This window comes from Cryptomeria japonica, chromosome 5, assembly GCF_030272615.1.
Source record: "Cryptomeria japonica chromosome 5, Sugi_1.0, whole genome shotgun sequence".
NCBI classification, from domain to species: Eukaryota; Viridiplantae; Streptophyta; class Pinopsida; order Cupressales; family Cupressaceae; genus Cryptomeria; species Cryptomeria japonica.
In genome coordinates this window covers 826332195-826358519 of record NC_081409.1, presented here as the reverse complement: position 1 = coordinate 826358519, position 26325 = coordinate 826332195, and the positions used below count along the sequence as shown (strand labels likewise).

General features: G+C 31.3%; 1 protein-coding gene across 1 annotated transcript; it reads left to right on the top strand.

Annotated features, from left to right (window-relative positions):
• Window positions 1–15717: 15717 nt before the first annotated feature.
• LOC131876211 (uncharacterized) lies at window positions 15718–24782 on the top strand. The gene is made up of 3 exons (XM_059221054.1): window positions 15718–15798; window positions 15905–16161; window positions 24611–24782. Exons 1-3 carry the CDS (start codon window positions 15718–15720, stop codon window positions 24780–24782), a joined length of 510 nt encoding a protein of 169 aa, XP_059077037.1.
• Window positions 24783–26325: the final 1543 nt, after the last annotated feature.

Sequence of the window (26325 nt, the reverse complement as noted above, 5' to 3'; positions counted from 1 at the left end):
CCTGTACTCGACTATCACCTACATGAAACTCCAAGTCTCAAACCATTTCCATCCATGTCCTCAAATCGAAGATGACATGTGTACTTGTCAACATCAAAGTCTAACTTAAAAAAAAACTGTAAACCTTTCAACATAATCAAACTAATTAAATATTAGCACCACACTATATTCAACTGAAAATGCTCTCCAACACCTATTCAAAATATAAAATCCAATTTTGTATTTAAAAGCTATGACCAAAACTAGGTAGAGGAGAAAATTTAACTTTTAAGCCCCCAAAATGTGTCAAAATGGCAAAATCAGGGAACCAAACTAGTACCAAATTGTAGCCCTAAGAATCAACTTTCCAACAACTATAAGAAGTTGAAAAAATGACTCCCTGGGTGAACGTTATACTCTGTTGAATAAAAGAAGGCACTGGCTAGACCCCCATATTTTCCAAAACTTCTCAAGGCAATAAAAATGTTCAATAAAGACCATCAGAATTTAACATTTATTGGCAGTTTAAAATTTGGCTTATTAAGTTTGAATAGTAAGAGTATTGGGCTTGAGTTGACTATCCTATTCCATGGGAGCTTCGATGAATCCTCTTTACATACACAAGATTTTTCTTAACATTGTTGAGAATCCTTGGCTACATATTTCTCACGATGGAGGTGACTCTTCAACTTGAGTGACTATTGGGAATGATTTACCAACAATTGGGAAGTCTGCAATAATTTTTGAGTAAGGGATCTTGATTTTTTCCTCATTCTAAATAGCATTGATTAATCAATTCTCTTACTATAATATTTTGCATTATCAGTTCTATAAGAGGCATAGTCAGTAAAAATATGTTTCATTAACTTTGTCCTTTTTGTGTATGGGTTTTTTCTTTAATCTTTGTCCCAAATATAATATCTTGATGAGAAGAATTAATAGACTTATGTCTTACAAAGTTTAAATACTAAGAGTATTGACCATAAGTTGACTTTCCTTTTCCATGGAAGCTTGGATGAATCCCCTTTACCTATACAACATTTTTCTTAACATTGTTGAGAATCCTTGCCTTCCTATTTCTCATGATGGAGGTGACTCTTCAAGTCAAGTGACTATTGAACAATTGGGAATGATTTACCAACAAATGAGAAGTCTCCAACAATCTTTAAGTAAAGAGCACTTGGGAGGAGAGGAAACCATTGATTAATGATTTAAGGAGTTTGATTAAAAATGATGAGCAAGGTATAAATGTGCTTTTTATTGTTTCTCTTATTGTGAATGAAAATGTTATGACAATAAAAAATTAAGTTGAAGTGCATGGTTACTTAAATCCTATGAATCAAGTTGAGCCTTTCATTCCTACATATTTGCCTAATGATCCTACATATTTGCCTAATGATCCTACATATACATCTTATATCATGGCTACCTCTATATAAAATGTCAATTCTACCCATGTTATTAATGGGGAGAATCCTATCAATAAATGCTTCGACATATCTCCTTAAAAAAAAATTCCATTTGTTTCCCAACCATCCCATTTACCTACATATCATAATGTTCTACCAACCTATCATAATGCCACACCTTCATCACAATCAAACATTTATCAATAAAATTCATCCATTCAAACCACTATAAATAGTTTGATTCAAAATATTTCATCTTTACAACATTTGGATTCCTTAACCAATCATGGTCTCATCCTGCATGTTGTCAAAATGGTGTTAGGAAATAAATTTCTAAAAATGCATCATAGTTATCTTGTGAACTATGTTTTTTTGTTATTTTTTTGGCATCCTTTTTAGATGTGAGGAAAATAAAATAAATGACAGTTGAACTATGTAGAAAGTTTGTATAAAGTATCTTGGAGAGTTCGAGGATGTAATAAATAACGTGGAGGAGAAGAAAGGGATCATTCTTCCAAGGGATTACTACATCATTGAAAAGTGTGGCTAGCAACCAAAGAGATATCCTTTGATCTTGTCTAAAGATCTCATGGCTAGGTTGTGTTAGGAAAAATAATTATCTTGTCGAAGAGAATCTTGAATTTAACACTAGAAGAAGGGTTGGGATGCCTCAAGAGTACATTAAAAAAGAGAATTTGAGAAACCTGGATGACACTACAAGCTGGGTAATAGATTATGAACGGTCATAGCTTCAGGAGGACGAGGCTATAAATGAGGTCACTGTGGAAGAAAATCAAAGCTCACGCGGCCCAAATTATCTATGGAAAGTGATGAAGGTGAGTGAAGGCAATTGATTAGAAAAATGTTTCTGCTGAGTATTGTGTTGGGTGGAAGTATGCCCAATTTTGGTAATTATGGGTATCATAGCTCATAGTATAGTAAGTTTTTGAAAGTAGACTTATAGGGATGTAATCGAACATCATTTTAATTATAAAAGTGTTGATTTGTTACTGGTGGTAGCAAGTTTATCGAGAAAGGCTTACAAGCAAAAACCACTTTGTGAAACTTTGTAATGTTTATTTTTCCTGATATTAATGCATGAGTGTAGTCCATTAATAATCCTTTTAAGTAATTTAAAAATATATAATTAGGATTTGAGTGTCCTTTTTAGTACCTTTGGGCATCATTCATTTCATTCCCTGCTGCCCTTTTGGTCCTTTCCACTTATTTCTGAGAAATATTATAGACTTTGATCTCTTTAGAGTAGAATTTGGTAGATTATTCCTTCATTTTTGGACTTTGTGTGAGTTATGAGCACTTTATCATTCAAATGAGGTTGTCTTAAGTGATATTTCTTGCTTAGATCTTAATTGCTTTCCTCTATATGTGGTTTGAGTAGACAGGTTTTGGATTTTTGCATCTCAACCCGTAGGACCAACCTTCTCAACAAAATTCAATAAAGAAAATTTTAAAGCCATCTACAATTTGAAGTGCCACTTGTTATAAGAAGTCATTTCATTGATAATAGGGTAGATATTGTTTAGGAGGTGGAAAAATAATTCATATTATATGAGACGGGTTTCCTTTTGCTTTCAATTAGCTTAGATATTTTGTAATCACATGAACTTCACTCGTTGCATGAGAAATTCATCAAAGAGGACATTATTTCTATTTAAATTTTGAAATAGTTTTTGGGAGATTTGGGCCTTTGGCAGGGGCTAGCCTGGTTGGTGGTATTTTTCCTGTTAAGCTGGTTAGGGCTTCTTCTAGTGTTAAGTCTTTGTATGATGGGATTGTTTTGTATTTGGACATAGAGTGTCGTGTAGGTTTCAAAAGTTTAATATTATCTATTGTGGAGGAAGTAGAGTAAACTCTATTCTTGAAGTGAAAAGACTTATATAGGCTTTGAAGACTCTATTGAAACACTCTCATCGAGCTCTTGTAAAGCTAGATATGAACTAGTCAAATTTACTTCTTGTTTGAGATGAAGTGTTCAGTTAAGAGGAAAGTGATTTGTCAATTAGTATTGAAGGTCACAACGTTTTTCTATCCTTTCCCTCTGTTGGAAGTTACATGCTAGTTTTCATATCTTTGTTTTTTCAAAAAAAATTCTTCTAGGGTAGTCTACGTTGGAGTGTTTCATCTAGTTAGACTCAAAAAGTGGGCTCCTTGTTATGTTCATTCATGGGTTGTGGGCCCTATTTTTTTTTTTTTCTCATTTTGGTTCAAGTTACTTGAAGATTGTAGATTTAAATCAATCACAAAATATAAATTTAATTTAAGTCACAATTTTATTTAATATCTACTACATCATCATTTATTTCTATATAGAGGTTATATTTTTATCTATATAAAAAATACAAGGAGGTAGTATTGTATAGAAGTTGTAGCCTCTAAAATCATCATAGATTACTACATCACAAATAAAGAAACTTTTAAAACATGGTAATTCATACCTTAAAAACTTCACCAAAATCACTAGAAAATTACTTAGAAGCTCTCCCTAAAAACCTACTAACTACATAATTTAAATTAATAATTCCATTTAGAGTTGCACACTTACATCACTATTGAACATACTTCCCCGTGATGCTTACTAGACTAAAAAATTAAATCTTTGGAACTCACTATGCAGAATTTCCATCATTATTGTACCAAATCTTATAGACAAACAAGGTATAGATTTTGTAGAAGTGCTTACTTCTTGTAGAAGTTCTAATCTCTCTCCGCCATGAGAAATGGAAAGGGTTTCGCCTCCTTTCTTTAACAAAGAAAAAAATCATGACACTTGATATGCACACAATTGTACTTGTTAGCTGTCATTGCACACAATGCCAGCGTTAAACAGAACTAGGCTTCAATCTCAACTTAACAACCTTTTCTTTGACAACTGCTATTAATTTTATGAAAGGGTCTCATCTCATGTTCCATTTTTTCAATACTTTCTACCTCATAGGTAGACTTATACCATATGCAGACCATATTTCCAACATTGGCGAGGTCATCTCATAACACCTCAGTTTTGATTACCTCTCACACATATCAGTGGTATGGCTCCTAACCATGTCATACGCATCCCTTTCCTCGACACTCTTTACTTTTCTCTATTCTCATCCTTTTCACTTCCAATAATTATATTCAATGCAGTTATCAAACTGTTCACACATGTTCCTTACATGAACCTCACAGTGCAATAATTGAACACTAACAAACTTGAAGAACCTTACCCTTGTGAGACTAAGATCTCCCATGGCCCATATCAATTTCATATGCATAAAATTTCACGTAATTTTCTTAACTCATTTTGATTTTAATTTTTTTTGTCAAAAGATATAGAGTTTTTCTTAAAGTAAATGGTTTAAGCATTTTTACTTCTTTTGAACTGTTTATGTTATCACAAACTATTCTACCAACATTTGACAAAGATTGCACCTTCACCATAGCTCTTGAATTAGATACACATATTACTTATTCCTTAGTTTTTGAGAATCAAAGTCATTGTTTTACTTGATAAATATATTATTGGACATAACTATTACAATAACCCAACAAAAACATACCAAAATTCAATAATACATGAAAAAAGACAACAAAATATATATTTTATATATAAGCTCAAATCCACTTTATGCTTTGAAAAAAAATTGAATTGTTGGATCTTAGATGAAGATGGATCCAATGCCTTTGTGCTTTTCAGAATGAATCAACAGTCAGCTGTGGAACATGTCTTCTTGCAGGAAAATACAAAAGCTTTATGCTTCCCTTTTCTTTCAGTATCTTCCCAGACTTATCATAACTACTACGAATGGATGCCTCTGAAATAATTTCTTTCATTTCTTTTTTTATAGCTTTTACATACTCATTGGAAGAGGCGGTCGAAAATGATGATTATGATGATGATGATCTTTCTTCACTATAGCTTCATTCATCTGACTTCCTATATGGAAGTACCAATTTCATATGTCAAATAAAGGAATTAGCAAGGAGAATTACTACAACAACTAGAAGTAGTATTTCAAGGTGCTTTCCCAAGGATGATCATGATCATCATCATTTTTAATCGCTTGCTCTAAGGAATATGGAAAAGCTATCACTGAAGTAGCAGATGAAACTATTTTAGAGGTATCCCTTTGTAGCAGCTATGGTAGATTGTGGGAAAGATAATAAAAGAAAAGAGAAGTATAAAATTGGTCTTTTATTTTTGTGCAAGAACATATGTTTCACCAGAGACTATCAAGTCATTTTTAAAAGCACAAATGCATTGGATCCATCCTCATCTAGGATCCATCGAACCAATTTTTTTTCAAAGCATAGAGTGGATTTCAGCTTATAAATGTAACATCTTATACGAATTTTTTTTTTCTCAAGTCTCTTTCCATTTATTATTGAATTTTAACATGTTTTTGTTGTTTTATGGTAATACCTATGTCCAATAACCAAAATATTCAGGGTGAAGTTATTTTTTAATGTAAAAAGATGACTCAGATTCTGAAACTGTCATAATCCTCTTTTCCTAACTTCTTGTTATTATTATTAATATTATTATTAGTATTATTATTATTATTATTATTATTATTACAACTACTATTATTTTTGATACTATTGATTCTATGAGTAATGTTAGATAGACCAGATAAATTGAATATGATTGGAATTTTAAATAAAAAAGAATTAATAAGTGAAGAATTAATAAACTAAAACCCCCAAATTTCTTTTGTTCATAGTCTGTAAAATTTTCCAGAATGGCCAAGAATACCAAAATTGATTTTAAAACTAAATCAACAAACCCATAAAATAAAAATAACTAAAAACCCTAATCTGTAGTCTCAGACTCAGAAATCTCTGAGAAATAAATCTCATTATCAAGCCCTACGACATATGAATGCATTCCGATAATTTGAAACAAAACCCCCCCAAAAAATAGACTCGGGAATTGTTTGAGACAAACAGAGAATGGATTGAGCCAATCTTAAACAAACATTTTCATTCCCAGGCAAACCATTCTTGCAAAATTTTGCTAGCATAACCCCCACTTAGGGTAGAATTAGTGAATCTACTTAATCTACAAGCATGAACTCCAACTAATTTAACAATCTTTCCACAATAGAAAACAATGCAAACCAATTTTTTCCAAAGCTAAAACTCAATTTTAAGAACATTCATGAATTTTTAAACCAGAATTTTATGAAGAACAACCAAACACAATTTTTGATTTAACAACGAAATAAAAAGGTAAACAAGAATCCTACCTCTTTTAGCAATTCTGGCAAGATTATGAAGAAGAGCCCAACCTAGAGCTATAGAAATCCTTCCTTCCTAAAATCTCTAATTTTTTCCATCCAAAAATATTTTCCTCCAAAAAAATATCAACCCTCAAAAAATTTTCCAACCTAGGTTAAATGGAATAAAATTTGACCTAATCTCCTAATTTCGAATTTAAGCACTTTTTAAATAAAAAATGAACAATCATTCTTTGATAAACTAACTAAAGAGAAATTGCAAGTATATTTGATAAACTAACTAAAGAGAAATTGCAAGTAACGAGGTCCAAAACTTTCTTCTTATTTATTTATTTTTTTTTCGTCAAAAAAAGTTCCTAACAGAAAAATTACATCTTAAATCTTATATGGAAAAACCTAAAGGTGATATGGAACACCGATACTTCCAATATCTGTATAAACGATATCAAATTTTGAGGTATATTATTGCCCGGATATTTAGCGATGCAGCTAAATATCAGCCCTCAACAAGTAAATTATTCCTTTACAAATAGGAAGCCAAGGTAATAATATTACCCAATTAGTACCCAATTAGCACTCATTTCTCTAGAATAATATAATTTGAGTAAGAAAATCAAGGAGTTTGTCATAATACTGTGGACATTTCTATTGAGGATGTTTGGACAATCGTTTGAAAAGAATATTATATATATTACACTGATGATTTATTCCAAACAAAATCTCATTTTTAGTATTCATTAAAAATCTGCAGTCCTTGAATAAATCTAAATCAATTCATGCTTAATTATATGTTATTTATCTGATTAAAAACAAGTGACCCAAATTTAGTAGACTTTGTGTTGAATTCTCCCGAGTCTAATCTTCTCTTACAATAAACATTTTGAAGAGAGCATTTTATACAATTTTCTTAATTCATTTTGTTTAGAAGTTTATTTCTCAAAAAATTAAGATTTTTTTTTACAGTAAATGTTTCAACCATTATTATTTCCTTAGAGTAGTTTCTATTAGAGCAAACTATTCTAACAACATTTGACAAAGACTACACCTTCACGTAGCTCTTATATGACATACACATATTACTTATCTCTTAATGTTTCAGAATCAAAATCATCTGTTTTAATTAAAAGATAACTTCACCTTAAATATTTTTATTATTAGACACAGCTATTACCATAAAGTAACACAAACATGGCAAAATTCAATAATATATGGAAAAAAAATTCATAAAATAATCTTTCTTTTACGATATTACATTTATAAGCTGAAATCCACTTTATGGTTTGGAAAAAAATTTGGTTTGTTTAATCTTAGATGAAGATATCTCCGATGCCTTTGTGCTTTTTAGAATGACTTGAGAGTCGCTGGTGGAACATGAGTTCTTGCTAATTCAATTTTTTTTGACATTTGAAAATGGTAGTATTAATCCTGTGTCAGGTGGAGGACAAGATGGCCACAACTACCAAGATGATGAAGAATGCGAATACCTCGTTATTTTCCAACTTGTGCATTCCCGATAGCATGTGATAGGAGTTCCCTTTCTTCCATAAATACCTCAGTTATCATTAATGCTTCAGTCAATCAGTCATGGCTTCCAATTCTTCATTGTCTTGAGAGTTGTAACAATTTCAAATATTAAAAAAAATGGAATTAACAAGGAGAAAGACAACAACAACAATTTCAAATAGTATTTCATGGAACTTTCCCAAGGATGATAATGATCATCATCATCATTTTCCACTGCCCTCCTCCAATGATATGGAAACGCTCTCACAAAAGAAGCAAAAAGCACTATTTTAGATGGATCCCTTTATAGCGGATATGGTAGAGTGCGGGAAAGATAACGAAAGAAAAGACAAATTTTGAAAAGAACAAAGGCATTCGATCCATCAACGAACCAATTTTTTTTCCAAAGCATTAAGCGGATTTTAGCTAATAAATGTAATATCTTACATGGAAGATTATTTTCGGAAGTCTCTTTTATGTATTATTGAATTTTGGCATGTTTGTGTTGTTGTATGGTAATAGGTGTCCCCAATAATAAAAAATATTTAAGGTGAAGTAATTTTTTTAACGTAAAAAGATGACTTTGATTCTACATGACAAGGAATGAGTAATATATGTATCTAATACAAGATAATACAAGAGTTGTGGTGAAGGTGTAGTGTTTGTCAAAAGTAAAAATGGTTGAAACATGTGCACTACAAAAACCCTAAATAGTTTGTGCTAGCGGAAACTGTTCAAGGAAGTAAAACCAGTTGAAACATTTACTCTAACAAAAACCTTAAATTTTAAAAAAAATCTTCTAAGCAAAATGTTTGGAATTGTATATTATAACTTGTTGGTGCCCAACACCACAGATTGGAAAACCCAAAGACTTGCCAACTCCTTAGGAAATCCAATCAGCCTTGGCCAATGAACACGGATGATCGAAGAACAAATCCCTCTACACTTCAGGCTCCACAAGACCTATGCGGGTGTACCCTTCCCTGTCAAACACAAAAGAGTTATTTAAATGTTGATTTAAGCCTGTAAGCAAGTTTACATAACTGGCAAATTAGTGTTCAGCAACTATGCTATATCATGTGCTTTAGCTGAATACTTTGAAAACCTAAAACTAAATATGAATAAAAGTGTATGTTAAAGATATTGTATATTGAAAATGAAATACTTTCAAGACTTGAATGAAATCTGCAAGGATTAGTTCAAATAAGATATGGAAGAATGTTCTCTGTAAGGACCTTATGCATACAAATCAAAATCTCAGAAATAAATGACAGACCGGTACCTCTATCTAGGAATATGCACGATACTTTGTGGACAAATAATTCGATTAAACTCTTGAGATAGTTTTCAAGCAACTTGAGTTTTCAAGCAACTTGTAACACAAGACTATCAATATAGAGGCTCCATTAAGTGCTATAAGAATATGAAGAAGCAAATCTTATATTCAATTATAACAACTTGTGGTGGCACACTGTATTAAACCCTTTATCAGATTTATCGAGAGGACAAAATGAAATTGATCAACACAAAAGTATACATGAATTCTGGAATTGAAATAGCGAATCTTGTATATTCATTTCTGGAGAGTGAATGCATACAATAGCTACACTTACATATACTCCATTACACAGTGATTGTTCAAAATGATACTTCCATTCCTATAGACTTCTCCAATACAAACATCCCATAGCCCCTACTAGTAGCATCACAGATTGTGAATTGTCTCTTTTTTTTTTTAATTGAAAAAGACTCCCTATAATCACCTGATCCAAAAGACATATGTGAAAGGACACACCCTTTCGCATACAGGAGGGAGCTACAGATAGTTGTTTTTCCAAAGGACACACCCTCTAGTTTACAGAGATAATTACATTTGAATCCCTAAAATACACACTAAATAAAGCTTTAATAATATATCCTTTATCCTCCGCTTTAATAATACTTCCCGTAAATATTCAATATCTCCTGCACATTAAATAAACCAATCAAATCCCTTATTAATTAAAGATTAAATATATTACACTTTAGATTAGGCAATAATCATTTTACCCTATGTAAAATACTTATTTACAATAATTCACTTAAACCAAAGTATTAAACACCTGTAAATATTTATTCCATTAATAGTTTTTATTAAAGATTTTGTATTGTAAGTAAAAGTGTAAGGAAATACAAGAGCAAGGAAAGAAAAATAAAATCCAAGAAAGTTTATGATGAAGTAATTGTTACCAAGAGAAAAGCAAGAACCTTGGAGCATCACCCAAATGTGAAGAAGGAGGCACACGAACTTTTGAAAGGGGAAAAGCAAAGAAAAACCCCTTGTGATATTATGAATGAGGCAATGCCTAAAATGTGAGAAAGAGAGAGAGAGCAAGAAGCTCTTTACAATATTGTCATTAAGAAGAAATGAGAGAGGAGACATCTCTTAAATAGAGATGAGGAGAGGAGTTACAAAGTAACTCCCAAATCTATGAATGCCACCATTCATAAAATGTGTGTGCCATGTGTCCACATCCTCTTATGGAGGAAATCTAATATTCCTTAATAAAGGAAAATAAAAGAAATGACTTGTCCTCACACATGTACTAGAGGACAAATTACATGTAGGAATTCCAAAGGAATATCCTAAACTAAATACAAATAAACCTAAGCTAAGTAAAGATTAAATATTCTAACACCCCCCCTTAAGCTTTACTTGGGGAGCTTACATCAAACCCTTCAATGTGTTGTAATCCAAGATTTTTACAATGAAATTGGAATTTTTTTTACAAAGTGGCTTGGTCAAAATATCTGCAACTTGGTCTTCCCCCTTGCAATAGAGGAGTGAAACTTGCTTGTCTTCAATTTGTTCTCTAATAAAGTGGTGTTGGAGAGCAATGTGTTTTGTCCTTGCATGGAAAACTGTATTTTTAGCCAAGGCAATGGCACTTTGGTTGTCACAATACAATGGAGTTAATTCGTGTTGAGGTAGACCCAAATCTTCAAGTAGTCTTCTAAGCCACAAGACTTCTTTGGAAGCATTAGTGCATCCTTTGTACTCAGCTTCAGTGGATCCAAGAGAGGTAGATTGTTTCTTTTTACTATTCCAAGAAATTGCTCCTGAACCAACAAAAAACAATAACCACAAGTAGATTTCCCATCATTGGGATCTCCACCTAGATTGGAATCAGTAAAACCTTTTAAAGTAAAGTCAGAATTTGCATCATAAAACAAACCTACATTAATAGTTCCTTTAATATATCTTAAAATTCTTTTAGCAACTTTAAAGTGTGTTTGTTGAGGTTTAGACATGAATCTTGAAACCAAACCAACACTATAAGCAATATCTGGCCTAGTAAGAGTTAAATAATTTAAACTTCCAACTAATTGTCTATACAAAGTAGGATCAACAAGAGGAGTTTGCATATCAAGCATTAACTTAGTGCCTAACTCAATAGGAATTGAAACATGATGAGCATCATTCATTTTAAACTTATCTATGAGATCTTGAGCATATTTACTTTGAGATAAAAAAATTCCTTTAGAGGTTTGCCAAATTTGCATTCTTAAGAAATAATGTAAAAGACCTAAATCAGTCATTTGAAATTTTTGATTAAGTTGAAACTTAATATCAGAAATCAAAGTATTGGAACTTGAAGTAAGAATCAAATCATCTACATACAAGATAATAATTATAATATCATCTTCACTATGTTTAATATACAAGTTAGGATCATTTTTACTTCTAATAAAGCCTTGAGAAAGAAAGAATTCATTAATCTTGGAATACCACTCCCTAGGAGATTGCTTTAATCCATAAATTGATTTCTTTAATTTACAAACTAAGTGTGCATTACCTTCTTTAATAAAACTAGGAGGTTGAGACATATAAATTTCCTCATGTAAATCACCATTAAGAAAAGCACTTTTAACATCCATTTGGTGAATAGGCCAATTCATTCTAGAAGCTAAAGCAAGCACAAGTTTAATTGTAGGCATTTTAGCAATAGGAGCAAAAGTTTCAGTATAATCTAAGCCTTCAATTTGAGAAAAACCTCTAGCAACTAATCTAGCTTTAAATTTACTAACTTGATTATTAGCATTCAATTTAGTTTTATAAAGCCACTTGCAAGAAACAAGATTTTTAACATGAGGCAAGGGAACTAAATCCCAAGTTTGGTTAGAAGTTAAAGTATCATATTCTTCCTTCATTGCTTTTTGCCAATGCGGTTGATTTTTAGCTTGATCAAATGTTTTAGGATCATTAGAATTCATAATAGTAGTCATTAAAGCATAATTACAATAATTAACTCTTCTAGCTTGAAGTTTATCCATTCTAGCTAAGTATTCATCACTATCTTGAATTAAAGATTTAAACCATTTAGGTCTTCTTTTAGAAGTAATGGATTCATCACTAGAAGAAGAGTCATGAGGAGTGGAATTATTATTATCATCATCACTATCACTAGAAGGAATAGAAAGAGATGCATTAGGAGTAGGGTTAAGAGAAGGAGGTTGGTCCTCCACAAGCACAACTTTGGTTTGACCAAGTTCATCATCCTCCACTTTAGAACAATCATGAATGCCTTTTTCTACAATACAAACATCTCTTGCAACTTTTACCTTGTTAGTAATAAGATTGTAAACTCTATAACCTTTAGTATTTTCATCATAACCAACAAAAATAAAAGGAGAAGATTTAGCATCTAATTTTTTTCTTTTCTCCTTAGGTTTGTGAACATAAGCTATGGAACCAAAAATTCTTAAATTCTGCAAATTAGGCTTTCTACCAGACCAAGCTTCTTCAGGAGTTTTATCCTTTAAGGCTTTGGTAGGTGTTCTATTAATTAAATAAGTTGCACAAGCCATAGCTTCAGCCCAAAACTTGTAATCCATATTTTTAGCATGCAATGAACATCTAGCCATTTCAACAATTGTCCTATGCTTCCGTTCTGCCACACCATTTTGTTGTGGTGTATAAGGAACGGTAAGCTCATGTTTAATTCCAAAAGATTTCAAATAAGTATTAAATGCATTATTGACATATTCTTTTCCATTGTCAGTACGAAGAATCTTAATTTTAGAACCAGATTGCCTTTCTACAAACATATGAAATTCAGTAAACACATCAAGCACTTGATCCTTACAATGAAGGAAATATATCCATGTTCTCCTTGAAAAATCATCAACAAAGGTAAGTGCATACCTTGAACCTTGGATGGAGGGATTCTCCATGGGACCCAAGAGATCACTATGAACTAGATGCAATTTAGTATTTGCCCTCCAAGATTGACCATGAGGAAAGGGTTCCCTATGCATCTTACCACTCATGCAACCATTGCAAACAATTTGAGAAGGAACAATACTAGGCAATCCATCAACCATATTTGCTTTTTGCATCAATGAAATATAATCAGAATTGAGATGGCCAAGTCTTTCATGCCATATAGTAAAATCAACAGTAGTAAGCAAAGAATACTTTGGAGGAGCAAATTCATAGAACTTGAATAAGTTATCACTATCCATTTTAGCAGTAGCAATAACATGATTAGTGTTTGGATCAATGATATAACATATGCCCCTATAAAAGTTAATCTTATAATCTTGACAAAGTTTAGGAATTGAAATCAAATTTGATTTTAATTCAGGAACATAAAGAACATCATGTAATTTCCCATTAGGAACATTCACATCACCAATAGCTTCAACTTTACAACTATGATTATTAGCTAATTGAACAGGAATATTAGAAGTATCGGGATGCAAAGATTCAAAACATTCTTTATGAGAAGTAACATGTTGAGATGCACTAGAATCAATAATCCACTCAAGTGGTTGAGAAACATTATAAGTACATGTAAATGCATGACGAGATGAATTACCATTATTATTACCTTTCTTATAATGAGGTTTATGTTGATTATTTTGATTATTTTGATTCATGGGCTTTTTACCATTTTGTTTCTTAAAACAATTATTAGTAATATGTCCATCTTTCCCACAATATGTGCAATGGGGTCTTGTTTGAGAATTATTCCTTTGATTATTGTACGTATTATTATGATTATTATTATGAGAATTGTTATGATAGGATTTAGAATGAGATTGATAATTAGAGGATTTGTGATTATTATTATGATTATTATTATGATTATGATTATGTTTATTATTATTGGATCTAAAAGTATTATTATGATTTTGATTTTTAGACATAAAAGCATGTTCACTACTTTTAAGAGTACCAAATTGAATTAATTTAGCTTCCTCTTGACGCAATAAATTACGAAAAATATCATAAGTTAATTGAGTAGCTAAGCTAGGAATAGCAAGTTGAGCATGAATATTCGTAATAAATTGTTGAAATTGACGAGGAAGACATTTTTTAAGAATAAGATGAATTAACCGTAAATCAGCTAGAGTAACTCCTAAACCAGTTAATTGACTATTAACAGAATCAAACTTTAATAAGAATTCATCCATAGTTTTAAAATCCGTATACCTTAGATCTTCAAGTTGATCTTCAAGTTGAATTTTTCGGGATTCATTTGAGCTATCATAAGTTGTTTTTAAAATTTCCCAAGCTTCATGCGCTTTTGTACAATTTCCAATTAAAACATACAAATCAGGAACCATTGAAATACCAATTAAACCAAGTGCTTCCTCATTTTGAGCCTTCCATCTATCTAGGTCGGCTTGAGGAGCAGTTGTAGCGGGTTCAAAGGTTTTATCAGTTGCAACATCCAAAAGGTGTTTGAAAAGAAAAATAAACGAGATATGGGTTTTCCATGAATGATAATTAGTACTATTTAATTTAATTTCAGGAATTAATGTAGACATGATAGCAAAATAAACGTTAACAAATAAATGGTTAGATTTGTTTTTTAAAAATAAAAATTTACCCCCTTTTAGTTAAAGAATAACCTTTTTGATTAAAATTGAACCAATTTTTTTTTTTTTAAATTAATCAAGAAATGTTATTTTCAAAGATTCAAGAACAAATTTAAATTTTAAATTCTAAAATAAAAACTTTATATTGTAAGAAAAAAAAATTATTTGAAAAATACTGTTTAAAAACTTTACTTTTTAAAAGCATTGAAAAAAAACTATTTAACTTTATAAACTTTAATATAAAAAAATTGATACGTGAATGTTAGATATATTAAAAGTTTATATATGAAATTTTTTTTAATACGAGTGTTAAACTTAACTGAAACTTATACTTATTTTATTTGAAGATTCTGAAGTTACCAAACATATGGCACAAAGTACAGAGATGTGAAAGGAAGACAAATAGATTGGTACAGGTGTGCAGAGAGAACAAAGACGTTACTTTGCAGAGAATATGGAACAAGGAGAACAGAGATGTTTAAACAAATGATTTCTTGTAGGGAATTTACAGTGCCCTGAGAAATCCTACCCCAACTAACCTACAGTGCAGAGACGTTATGACAGAGGTGCAAAGAATACTGTTATGACAGAGGTGGAAAGAATAAAAACGCTCTCCAAATTCTAAATGCTTTGAGCCCGACCAGGAAAGAAGTTAGGGTACTAAGGCTGAGAAGAAAGTAATCTACGACAAGAAAATATGCGATTTACTGGAAGATTACATGCAGGTATTGGTGTGCCTTGCAGACAATGTGGGATCCAATCAGTTGCAGTCCATTCGGCAGGGATTGAGGCCCGATTCAGTCAGCCTAATGGGAAAGAATACCAAGTTTGAAAAAAAATCTATTAGGATGTATTAGGATGTATGCCAAGATGTCTGGAAATATGGCTTATCTGAACATCATCTAGTTGCTCGTGGGAAATGTTGGGCTTATTTTCACAAAAGGTGACTTGAAAGAGGTCCGCGAGGAAGTTGCAAAGTATAAGGTTGGAGCTCCAGCGCCTGTTGGTTTGGTTGCTCCAGTTGATGTGGTTGTACCCCCTGGAAACACTGGTATTATCTACCTGGATCCTAAGGAGCGGAATAACACAGAATACAAGTTGGAAACCTTTGCTGGTGTTTACAGAAAATTTTGTGGGAAGAATGAGGTTTTTGAGTACCCTTTGTCAGAGGCTAGTTAAACTATTGAATGTTGAACTAATTTTTATGATTAGGGTATGCATCAAAATATTATTTTGGTTGGGACAAAATATTTACTATTAGGTTAAACTGTTGTTACATGCGTTAGATGTATTAAACTATTGTTAAACTTGAGCAAACAAAATATGCCAAAAGCAAGGCTGATATGTAAAGAGAACAAAATATAATGGAGACATAAGAATACACAGATATCAAAGCTACAGATTATGGTTATTCTGATAAGAACAACTATTAAAAACTTAAATCTTTCCTCTCAAAGAAACAAATTATGAGAACTAATGCAATGTAATAATAAATCAGATTTGGCGGCAAGCCGACCAAATAGATTAAGGAGGCTGAGTTTGGTGGTAAACCTTCCAAACTATTCACACTTAAAAAAAACCAGAAATTTTGGCGGCAAGCCTTCCAAAGACACAAATTTAAACTAGAAAGAAGGAACTTTGGCGGCAAGCCTTCCAAAAGCCCTTTTTTAATAAAAAAACTAGAATAGAAGATTAAACCTGCAGGCAAACTTGTTAACAAGTTTGAAAAAAAGTTAAAATTTGAAACCAAAACCTACACAATAGAAAATATTAGAAAAAGAACTTATTCTCCTCTCAAGAATGCCTCCAACAAGGCGAACTCCACAGAATGGTAACCTTCATCAATGTCAACTTAAAACAAGGATTAGAAACCTGCTCTGATACCATGTAAGGAAATACAAGAGGAAGGAAAGAAAAATAAAATCCAAGAAAGTTTATGATGAAGTAATTGTTACCAAGAGAAAAGCAAAAACCTTGGAGCATCACCCAAATGTGAAGAAGGAGGCACAAGAACTTTTGAAAGGGGAAAAGCAAAGAAAAATCCCTTGTGATATTATGAATGAGGCAATGCCTAAAATGAGAGAGAGAGAGAGAGCAAGAAGCTCTTTACAATATTGTCATTAAGAAGAAATGAGAGAGGAGACATCTCTTAAATAGAGATGAGGAGAGGAGTTACAAAGTAACTCCCAAATCTATGAATGCCACCATTCATAAAATGTGTGTGCCATGTGTCCACATCCTCTTATGGAGGAAATCTAATATTCCTTAATAAAGGAAAATAAAAGAAATGACTTGTCCTCACACATGTACTAGAGGACAAATTACATGTAGGAATTCCAAAGGAATATCCTAAACTAAATACAAATAAACCTAAGCTAAGTAAAGATTAAATATTCTAACAAAAAGAAATTACCTCCCTTCCAATAATGTTACAATACTTTCTCACCTTTTGGTAATGTTTAATTTGGGTGGGAAATATTATATCATATGAAATAACCTTTGCAAAAAGCAATCAAGCATTAAATGACTCAGCCTAATGAATATGTTCAAATTATTTACCTAGGGTGAAAATAATATTAAGAGAATATAAAATGACATAGTAATATATCAAACCATATTTAGGTCATCCAATACCACATATATTTTCCCTTTTGATAAAAAATATTAAAATTGTAATTTCTTAAAAGGCAAAAAGAAAATACTACTTGCATAAGTATATCAAGATGCTATAAATATCAAAATGTCTTTCGCAAGTAATAATTAGAAATATTATATCACAAAAAAATGTCAAAATGTAATCTTGGATGAAGAATACTCCCTTTTAATGTTTGCCCAAGAATTTTAGCTTTCTGCACATAAAACAACATTGTAAACAAGAGAGTAAAAAAGGTAATAACAATATCAAAATTCAATTTTCTTCATTATTACATTTCACACCTTTTAACATATTTTTCAAAATAAGATCCATTTATATGAAATAATATTTTACCCTAATATATATTTTACCAATGTTTTATGGTAAAAATAATTTATTTAAATCACATATTTCAAAATGTATTTCCGCATTTCAAGATTAATATAATAAATTAAAATCTTGTGGAAATATTTGCAAATTATTATCCATAGTAATTTACCCTAATAAACATTTTCAAGTAATACAATAAAGCAATTGGTAAAAGGGGAGGGTAGGTATGGGTAGTTAGGAAGGTCGGGTTGAGAGGTTGAGTGTTCAAATCACCCTACTCGGGTCCCACTTGATTTTTCATCAGCATAGCTATGTCTCAAAGGATGCATTGTTTCAAACAATCATTTAGAGCACATAAACAATCATTTAGAGCCCCATTCTTTAATATATTGTTCTTTTTCATTTGGACTAGAGTATGATACACATAGTTTCCTTCACACTCCTTTATCCACCTTAATTGAGATAAATTATATCTCAATAATATTTTACCCTTACTCTGAAACCATATTACTTCATTGTATCCCTTCTCTTTTAGGCAATTTTGGAAATCAGCCTTGTCATCCCATGAGGAATTTACTTGCCAATGGTAATGAAAACATTCAGTTTTATAAACTTGATTACCTTTTTCACCAAGCATAACACTTTTTGGAAGATAAATATTTGGTAAATTTCCTTTGCAACTTTTTTCTTTGGAAATATTTATGCCTCCCTTGTGTTCCATTATTTTTACCATCTCCTTATTTTTGAAAAATATTACACTTTTCTCAAATAATAGATTTGGGCACTCATCACCTATGACTTTACTATAATGTAAATTTGATACAAATTTTATACCATCTTTAAACATATTTTCTTTTTCCTCGTGTTCTAGAAATAACTTATCTTTTTCACATAAAAATTTAGGGTATGTATCGTTCTTGGCAATATTTGGCAAAAATACTATTTCTACAACATCATCATTTGGTATATGTTTTCTTAAGTCCTCTTCAAACAATGAATTTGAAAACATAGAATATATATGCATAACCTCATGAAAACCCTTTTTTGTTTTATTGCACAAAAAATCATCTGACAAATCACAATGCATACCTTCATAAAAAATTTCTTGAGAGTTATCATCATATGCTTCACACACTTCATCTTCAATAACGATGTCTTTACAAATGTCCTTCATTGAAGTATCATCCTGTGCATGAACTATATGAACATCAACTTCATAGAGAGAATTAAAAGATGATTCACTCTGGAAATATAATTTTTCATACTTCCCAAGGGTCTCATCATACAAGGGATTGTTGTAACTATCATATAATACCTTTTCTTTTTTATATTTATTTTTTTCTTTGGAATCATTATTTACTTCATCAAACATACCTTGAATGTGTCCAAATTCATTAATTTGCTCTTTTTGAAAAAAAATTGGACCATTTTTCTGAATGTACCTTTAATATTCCTTCTCTAATAAATAAGAGATTTCCTCTCTACTAAGCATCCATTTTATTTGAAAATGAAGGCATGCTATCTATGAGTATTTTTACATAAATGTTTATCATCCTGGTGAGCAATCCCGCTATAGATTCACCCTCGTATCTTTCTAAATCAAAGAAGGCATCCAAAGGGGATATGCATGATTCTTCTTCCATATTGCAAATTTGTTCCTCATCCTCTTTATAGTAAATGTCATCTTCTTCATCATTTGCAACATGACACTCATATAAGAACCATGCTCAAATTTCCTCATTGATGAAATACTCTATGTAGGTAACGATTCATAAGCTTCTCTCGCATAACCCCATAATGTCCTGATGAAGAGCTTCATCACTAGATCCTCTGCATCAATTTCATAATCTTTTACAAATGTGTAAAATGTATTTAAATGATCAATCACTGATTCATCCTATTCTCCATGAAACTTTGGTACCAGTGGTGAAAGTTTAGGGAGTATGCACTTTGTAGGGACACATTGAAATCCTCTGAGATGCAATGGCCTGATGCCATCTGGAATAAATGGTTTTCTTTGAAATGGTTGTCCAATTTGATACATCATGAATTAATTTCAACTAAAAAATTTTTTTTCATTTCCTTCTAGATTATCTCCCTTAGCAGAGTCACTTACTGAAATATTTTGTTGAATAGAGTCGCCACCTCAAATTTGAGGAAAAAACTTGTTCCTAACTTATCTGATCTTCTAGGATCTCTCCTCCAGTAGAGTCTGATACAACACACCAAAAACTCTGAATAGTCCTTCTATGACCACTCCCTAGCAGAGTCACATATCTGTTGGTGCCCAAAACCACACATTGGAAAACCCAAAGACTTGCCAACTCCTTAGGAAATCCAATCAGCCTTGGCCAATGAACAGGGATGGTTGAAGACCAAATCCCTCTGCACTTCAGGCTCCACAAGACCTATGTGGGTGTACCCTTCCCTCTCAAGCACAAAAGAGTTATTTAAATGTGGATTTAAGCCTCTAAGAAAGTTTACACAACTGGCAAATTAGTGTTCTGCAACTAAGCTATATCATGTGCTTTAGCTGAATACTTTGAAAACTTAAAACTGAATATGAACAAAAGTGTATGTTAAAGATATTGTATATTGAAAATTAAATGCTTTCAGGACTTGAATGAAATCTGCAAGGATTAGTTCAAATAGGATATGGAAGAATGTTTCTCTATAAGGACCTTATGCATACAAATCAAAATATCAGAAATAAATGATAGACCGGTGCCCCTATCTAGGAATATGCATGATACTTTGTGGACAAATAATTTGATTAAACTCTTGAGACAGTTTTCAGGCAACTTGTAACACAAGACTATCAATACAGAGGTTTCGTTAGGTTCTCTAAGAACATGAAGAAGCAAATCTTATATTCAATTATAACAACTTGTGTTGGCACACTGTATTAAACCCTCTATCAGATTTATCGAGAGGACAAAATGAAATTGATCAACACAAAAGTATACACAAATTCTGGAATTGAAACAATGAATCTTGTATATTAATTTTTGGAGAGTGAATGCATACAATAGCTACACTTACAAATAATCCATTACACAATGATTTCTCAAAATGATACTTCCATTCCTACAAACTTCTCCAATACAAACATCCCATAGCCCCTACTAGCAGCATCACAGATTGTGAATTGTTTCTTTTTTTTGTAATTGAAAAAGACTCCCTATAAATACCTGATCCAAAAGACATATGTGAAAGGACACGCCCTTTTGCATATAGGAGGGAGTTACAGATAGTTGTTTTTCCAAAGGACACACCTTTTGGTTTACAGAGATAATTACATTTGAATCCCTAAAATACACACTAACTAAAGCTTTAATAATATATCCTTTATCCTCCGCTTTGATAATACTTCCCATAATTTCAATATCTCTTGCACATAAAATAAACCAATCAAATCCCTTATTAATTAAAGATTAAATATATTCCACTTTAGATTAGGGAATAATCATTTTACCCTATGTAAAATACTTATTTACAATAATTCACTTAAATCAAAGTATTAAACACTTGGAAGTATTTATTCCAGTAATAGTTTTTATTAAATAATGTAAGGTAAAAGATTTTGTATAGTAAGTAAAAGAAAATACTTCCCTTTCGATAATATTACAATACTTTCTCAACTTTTGGTAATCTTTAATTTGGGTGGGAAATATTATATCATATGAAATAACCTTTGCAAAAAGCAATCAAGCATTAAATGACTCACCCTAATGAATATGTTCAAATTATTTATCTAATATATCACATATATTTTCCCTTTTGATAAAAAATATTACAATTATAATTTCTTAAAAGGAAAAAAGAAAATACTACTTGCATAAGTATATCAAGATGCTATAAATATCAAAATGTCTTTTGCAAGTAATAATTAGAAATATTATATCACAAAAAATGTCAAAATGTAATATTATATCACAAAAATTGTCAAAATGTAATCTTGGATGAAGAATACTCCCTTTTAATGTTTCCCCAAGAATTTTAGCTTTCTGCACATAAAAGAACATTGTAAACAAGAGAGCAAAAAAGGTAAAAGATTTTGTATAGTAAGTAAAAGAAAATACTTCCCTTTCGATAATGTTACAATACTTTCTCACCTTTTGGTAATGTTTAATTTGGGTGGGAAATATTATATCATATGAAATAACCTTTGTAAAAAGCAATCATAATGAGTATGTTCAAATTATTTACCTAGGGTGAAAATAATATTAAGAGAATATAAAATGACATAGTAATATATCAAACCATATTTAGGTCATCCAATACCACATATATTTTCCCTTTTGATAAAAAAATATTACAATTATAATTTCTTAAAAGGCAAAAAGAAAATACTACTTGCATAAGTAATAATTAGAAATATTATATCACAAAAAAATGTCAAAATGTAATCCTTTCCACACATAAAACAACATTGTAATAAATATTTATCCTTTAATTAATCTCTTAATAAATAAAATTCACCCTAAAGTATTTAATTTAGTGATTAAAGGCAAAAATAATTTACAAGAGAGTAAAAAAGGTAATAACAATATCAAAATTTAATTTTCTTCATTATTACTTTTCACACCTTTTAACATATTCTCCAAAATAATTTATTTAAATCACATATTTCAAAATGTATTTCCACATTAGGGGAGGGTAAGTTTGGGTAGTTAGGAAGGTCGCCCTTTTGTAAAATAAATAAAAATAAAAATAATTAAATTTTTTAATAATATATAAAAGAAAAATTTAAATATCTGTCCATCAATTAGAAGATACTATTAATATATATAGTAAAGTTATGTAAATAATTCATGTATGTATGTATATGTATCTCTCTATACATACACATACATATACATATACATATATATATATATATATATACACACATACATATAGATATATCTAAATATACATATACATATACATATATATCTACATATATGTATATACATATACATATACATAAGATACATGTACATTTCTATGTCTCTCTCTCTCTCTCTCTATATATATTACTAGAGAAAGCTTTACAAAAGTTTCTGTAGGTAAGAGTAATATAAGCTTTTCGGATTCATGAGTTCAAGAGCACAAATTCACTATTAATTTTTTTCTAACCATCCCATTTACTTGCATATCATAATACCACACCTTCATCACAATCAAACATTTATCAATCAAATTCTTTATTCAAACCATTATAAATAATTGGATTCAAAATATTACATCTTTACAACATTTGAATTCCTTAACCAATCATGGTCTCATCCTGCATGTTGTCATAATGGTGTTAGGAAACAATTTTCTAAAAATGCATCATAGATATCTTGTGAATTATGTTATTTTTGTTATTTTGTTGGCATCCTTGTTATATGTGAGGAAAATAAAATAAATGACAGTTGAACTATGTAGAAAATTGGTATAAAGTATCTTAGAGAGTTGGAGGATGTAATAAATAATGTCATTCTTCGAAAGGATTACTCAAAGTGTGGCTAGCAACCAAAGAGATATCCTTTGATCTTGTCTAAAGATCTCATGGCTAGGTTGTGTTAGGAAAAATAATTATCTTGTCGAAGAGAATCTTGAATTTAACACTAGAAGAAGGATTAGGATGCCTCCAAGAGTACATTAAAAAAGAGAATTTGAGAAACCTGGATGACACTACAAGCTGGGTAATAGATTATGAACGGTCATAGCTTCAGGAGGACGAGGCTATAAATAAGGTCACTGTGGAAGAAAATCAAAGCTCACGCGGCCCAAATTATCTATGGAAAGTGATGAAGGTGAGTGAAGGCAATTGATGAGAAAATGTTTCTGCTGAGTATTGTGTTGGGTGGAAGTATGCCCAATTTTGGTAATTATGGGTATCATAGCTCATAGTATAGTAGGTGTTTGAAAGTAGACTTATAGGGATGTAATCGAACATCATTTTAATTATAAAAGCGTTGAGTAGTTACCGGTGGTAGCAAGTTTATCGGGAAAGGCTTACAAGCAAAAACCATTTTGTGAAACTTTGTAATGTTTATTTTTCCTGATATCAATGCAAGAGTGCAGTCCATTTATAATGCTTTTAAATAATTTAAAATTATAGAATTAGGATTTGAGTGTCCTTTTTATTCCTTTGGGCATCATTCATTTCATTCCCCACTGCCCTTTTGGTCCTTTCCACTTATTTCTGACAAATATTTTAGTTTTTGATCTCTTTAGAGTAGAATCTGCTAGATTGTTCCTTGATTTTTTGGCCTATGCGCGAGTTATGAGCACTTTATCATTCAAATGAGGGTGTCTTAAGTGATATTTCTTGCTTGGCTATTAACTGCTTTCCTCTATACCTGGTTTCAGTAGACAAGTTTTGGCTTTCTGCATCAGAACCCGAAGGACCAACCTTCCTAACAAAATTCAATACAGGAAATTTTAAAGCCATCTACAATATGAAGTGCCACTTGTTATAAGAAGTCATTTCATCAGTAATAGGGCGGATATTCTTTAGGATGTGGAAAAACAATTCATAGTATATGAGATGGGTTTCCTTTTCATTTCAATTAGCTTATTATATTTTGTAATCACATGAACTTCACTCTTGCATGACAAATTCATCAAAGAGGATATTATTTCTGTTTAAATTTCGTAATAGTTTTTGGCAGATTTGGGCCTTTGGCAGCGGCTAGCCTGGTTGGCGGTATTTTTCCTGTTAAGCTGGTTAGGGCTTCTTCCAGTGTTAAGTATTTGTACGATGGGATGGTTTTCAGTTTGTATGATGGGATGGTTTTCAGTTTGGACACAGAGTGCCCTGTAGGATTCAAAAGTTTAATGTAATCTATTGAGGAGGAAGTAGAGGAAACTCTATTCTTGAAGTCAAAATACTTATATCGGCTTTGAAGACTCTATTCAAACAGTCTCATCCGGTTCCTGTAAAGCTAGATTTCAACCAGTCAAATTTATCTCTTGTTTGAGATGAAGTGTGGAGTTAAGAGGAAATTGATTTGGCAATTAGTATTTAAGGACGCAACGTTTTCCTGTCCTTTTCCTCTGTTGGAAGTTAAATGCTAGTTTTCATATCTTTGTTTTTTCAAAAAAAATTCTTATAGGGTAGTCTACGTTGGCTCAAAAAGTGGGTGTCTTGTTATGTTCATTCATAGGTTGTGGGCCCTGTTTTTTTTTTTCGGTTTTGGTTCAAGGTGTTTGAAGATTGTAGATTTAAATCAGTCACAAAATATAAATTCAATTTAAGACACACATTTTATTTAATATCTATTATATCATCATTTATTTCTATATACAGATTATACTTTTATCTACATAAACAATACAAGGAGACAATATTTTATAGAAGTTGTAGCCTCTAAAATCATCATAGGTTACTACATCACAAATAAAGAAACTTTTAAAACATGGTAATTCCTACCTCAAAAACTTCACCAAAATCACTAGAAAATTACTTAGAAGCTCTCCCTAAAAACTACCAACTACATAATTTAAATTACTAATTCCATTTAGAGTTGCAAACTTACATCACTATCGAACATACTTCCCCTTGATGCTTACTAGACTAAAAAATTGAATCTTTGGAACTCAGTATGCAAAATTTCCATCATTATTCTACCAAATCCTATAGACCAATAAGGTACAGATTCTGTAGAAGTGCTTACTTCCTGTAGAAGTTCTTATCTCTCTCCTCCATGAGATATGGAAAGGGTTTCGCCTCCTTTCTTTAACAAAGAAAAAAATCATGACACTTGATATGCACACAATTGTTCTTGTTAGCTGTCATTGCATACTATGCCAATGTTAAACAAAACTAGGCTTCAATCTCAACTTAACAACCTTTTCTTTGACAACTGCTATTAATTTTATGAAAGGGTCTCATTTCATGTTGCATTTTTTCAATACAATCTACCTCATACATAGACTTCTACCATATGCAGACCGTATTTCCAATGTGGGCGAGGTCATCTCATAACACCTCAGTTTCGATTACCTCTCACACATATCAGTGGCATGGCTCCAAACCATGTCATACGCATCCCTTTCCTTGACACTCTTTACATTTTTCTATTCTCATCCTTTTCACTTCCAATAATTCCATTCAATGCAGTTATTAAACTGTTCACATAGGTTCCTTACATGAACCTCTTAGTGCAACAATTAAACACTAACAAACTTGAACAACCTTACTCTTGCGAGACTAAGATCTCCCATGGCTCTTATTAATGGCCCAAATGTAGTATACTTTGTGTTAAGTTCTCTTGAGTCTAATCTTCTCTTACAATAATAGTTGTAAAAAATGTTCTAATAAACAATTTCAAATGCATAAGCATTTTTACTTCTTTTGAACTGTTTCTGTTATCGCAAACTATTC

Coding starts and splice junctions, on each gene's coding strand:
- LOC131876211 (XM_059221054.1), top strand. CDS start 15,718: ATGCAGGTATTGGTGTGCCTTGCAGACAATGTGGGATCCAATCAGTTG. Junction 15,799..15,904: donor AGGGATTGAGGCCCGATTCA/GTCAGCCTAATG, acceptor AACATCATCTAG/TTGCTCGTGGGAAATGTTGG. Junction 16,162..24,610: donor GAGGTTTTTGAGTACCCTTT/GTCAGAGGCTAG, acceptor AGTTTTTGGCAG/ATTTGGGCCTTTGGCAGCGG.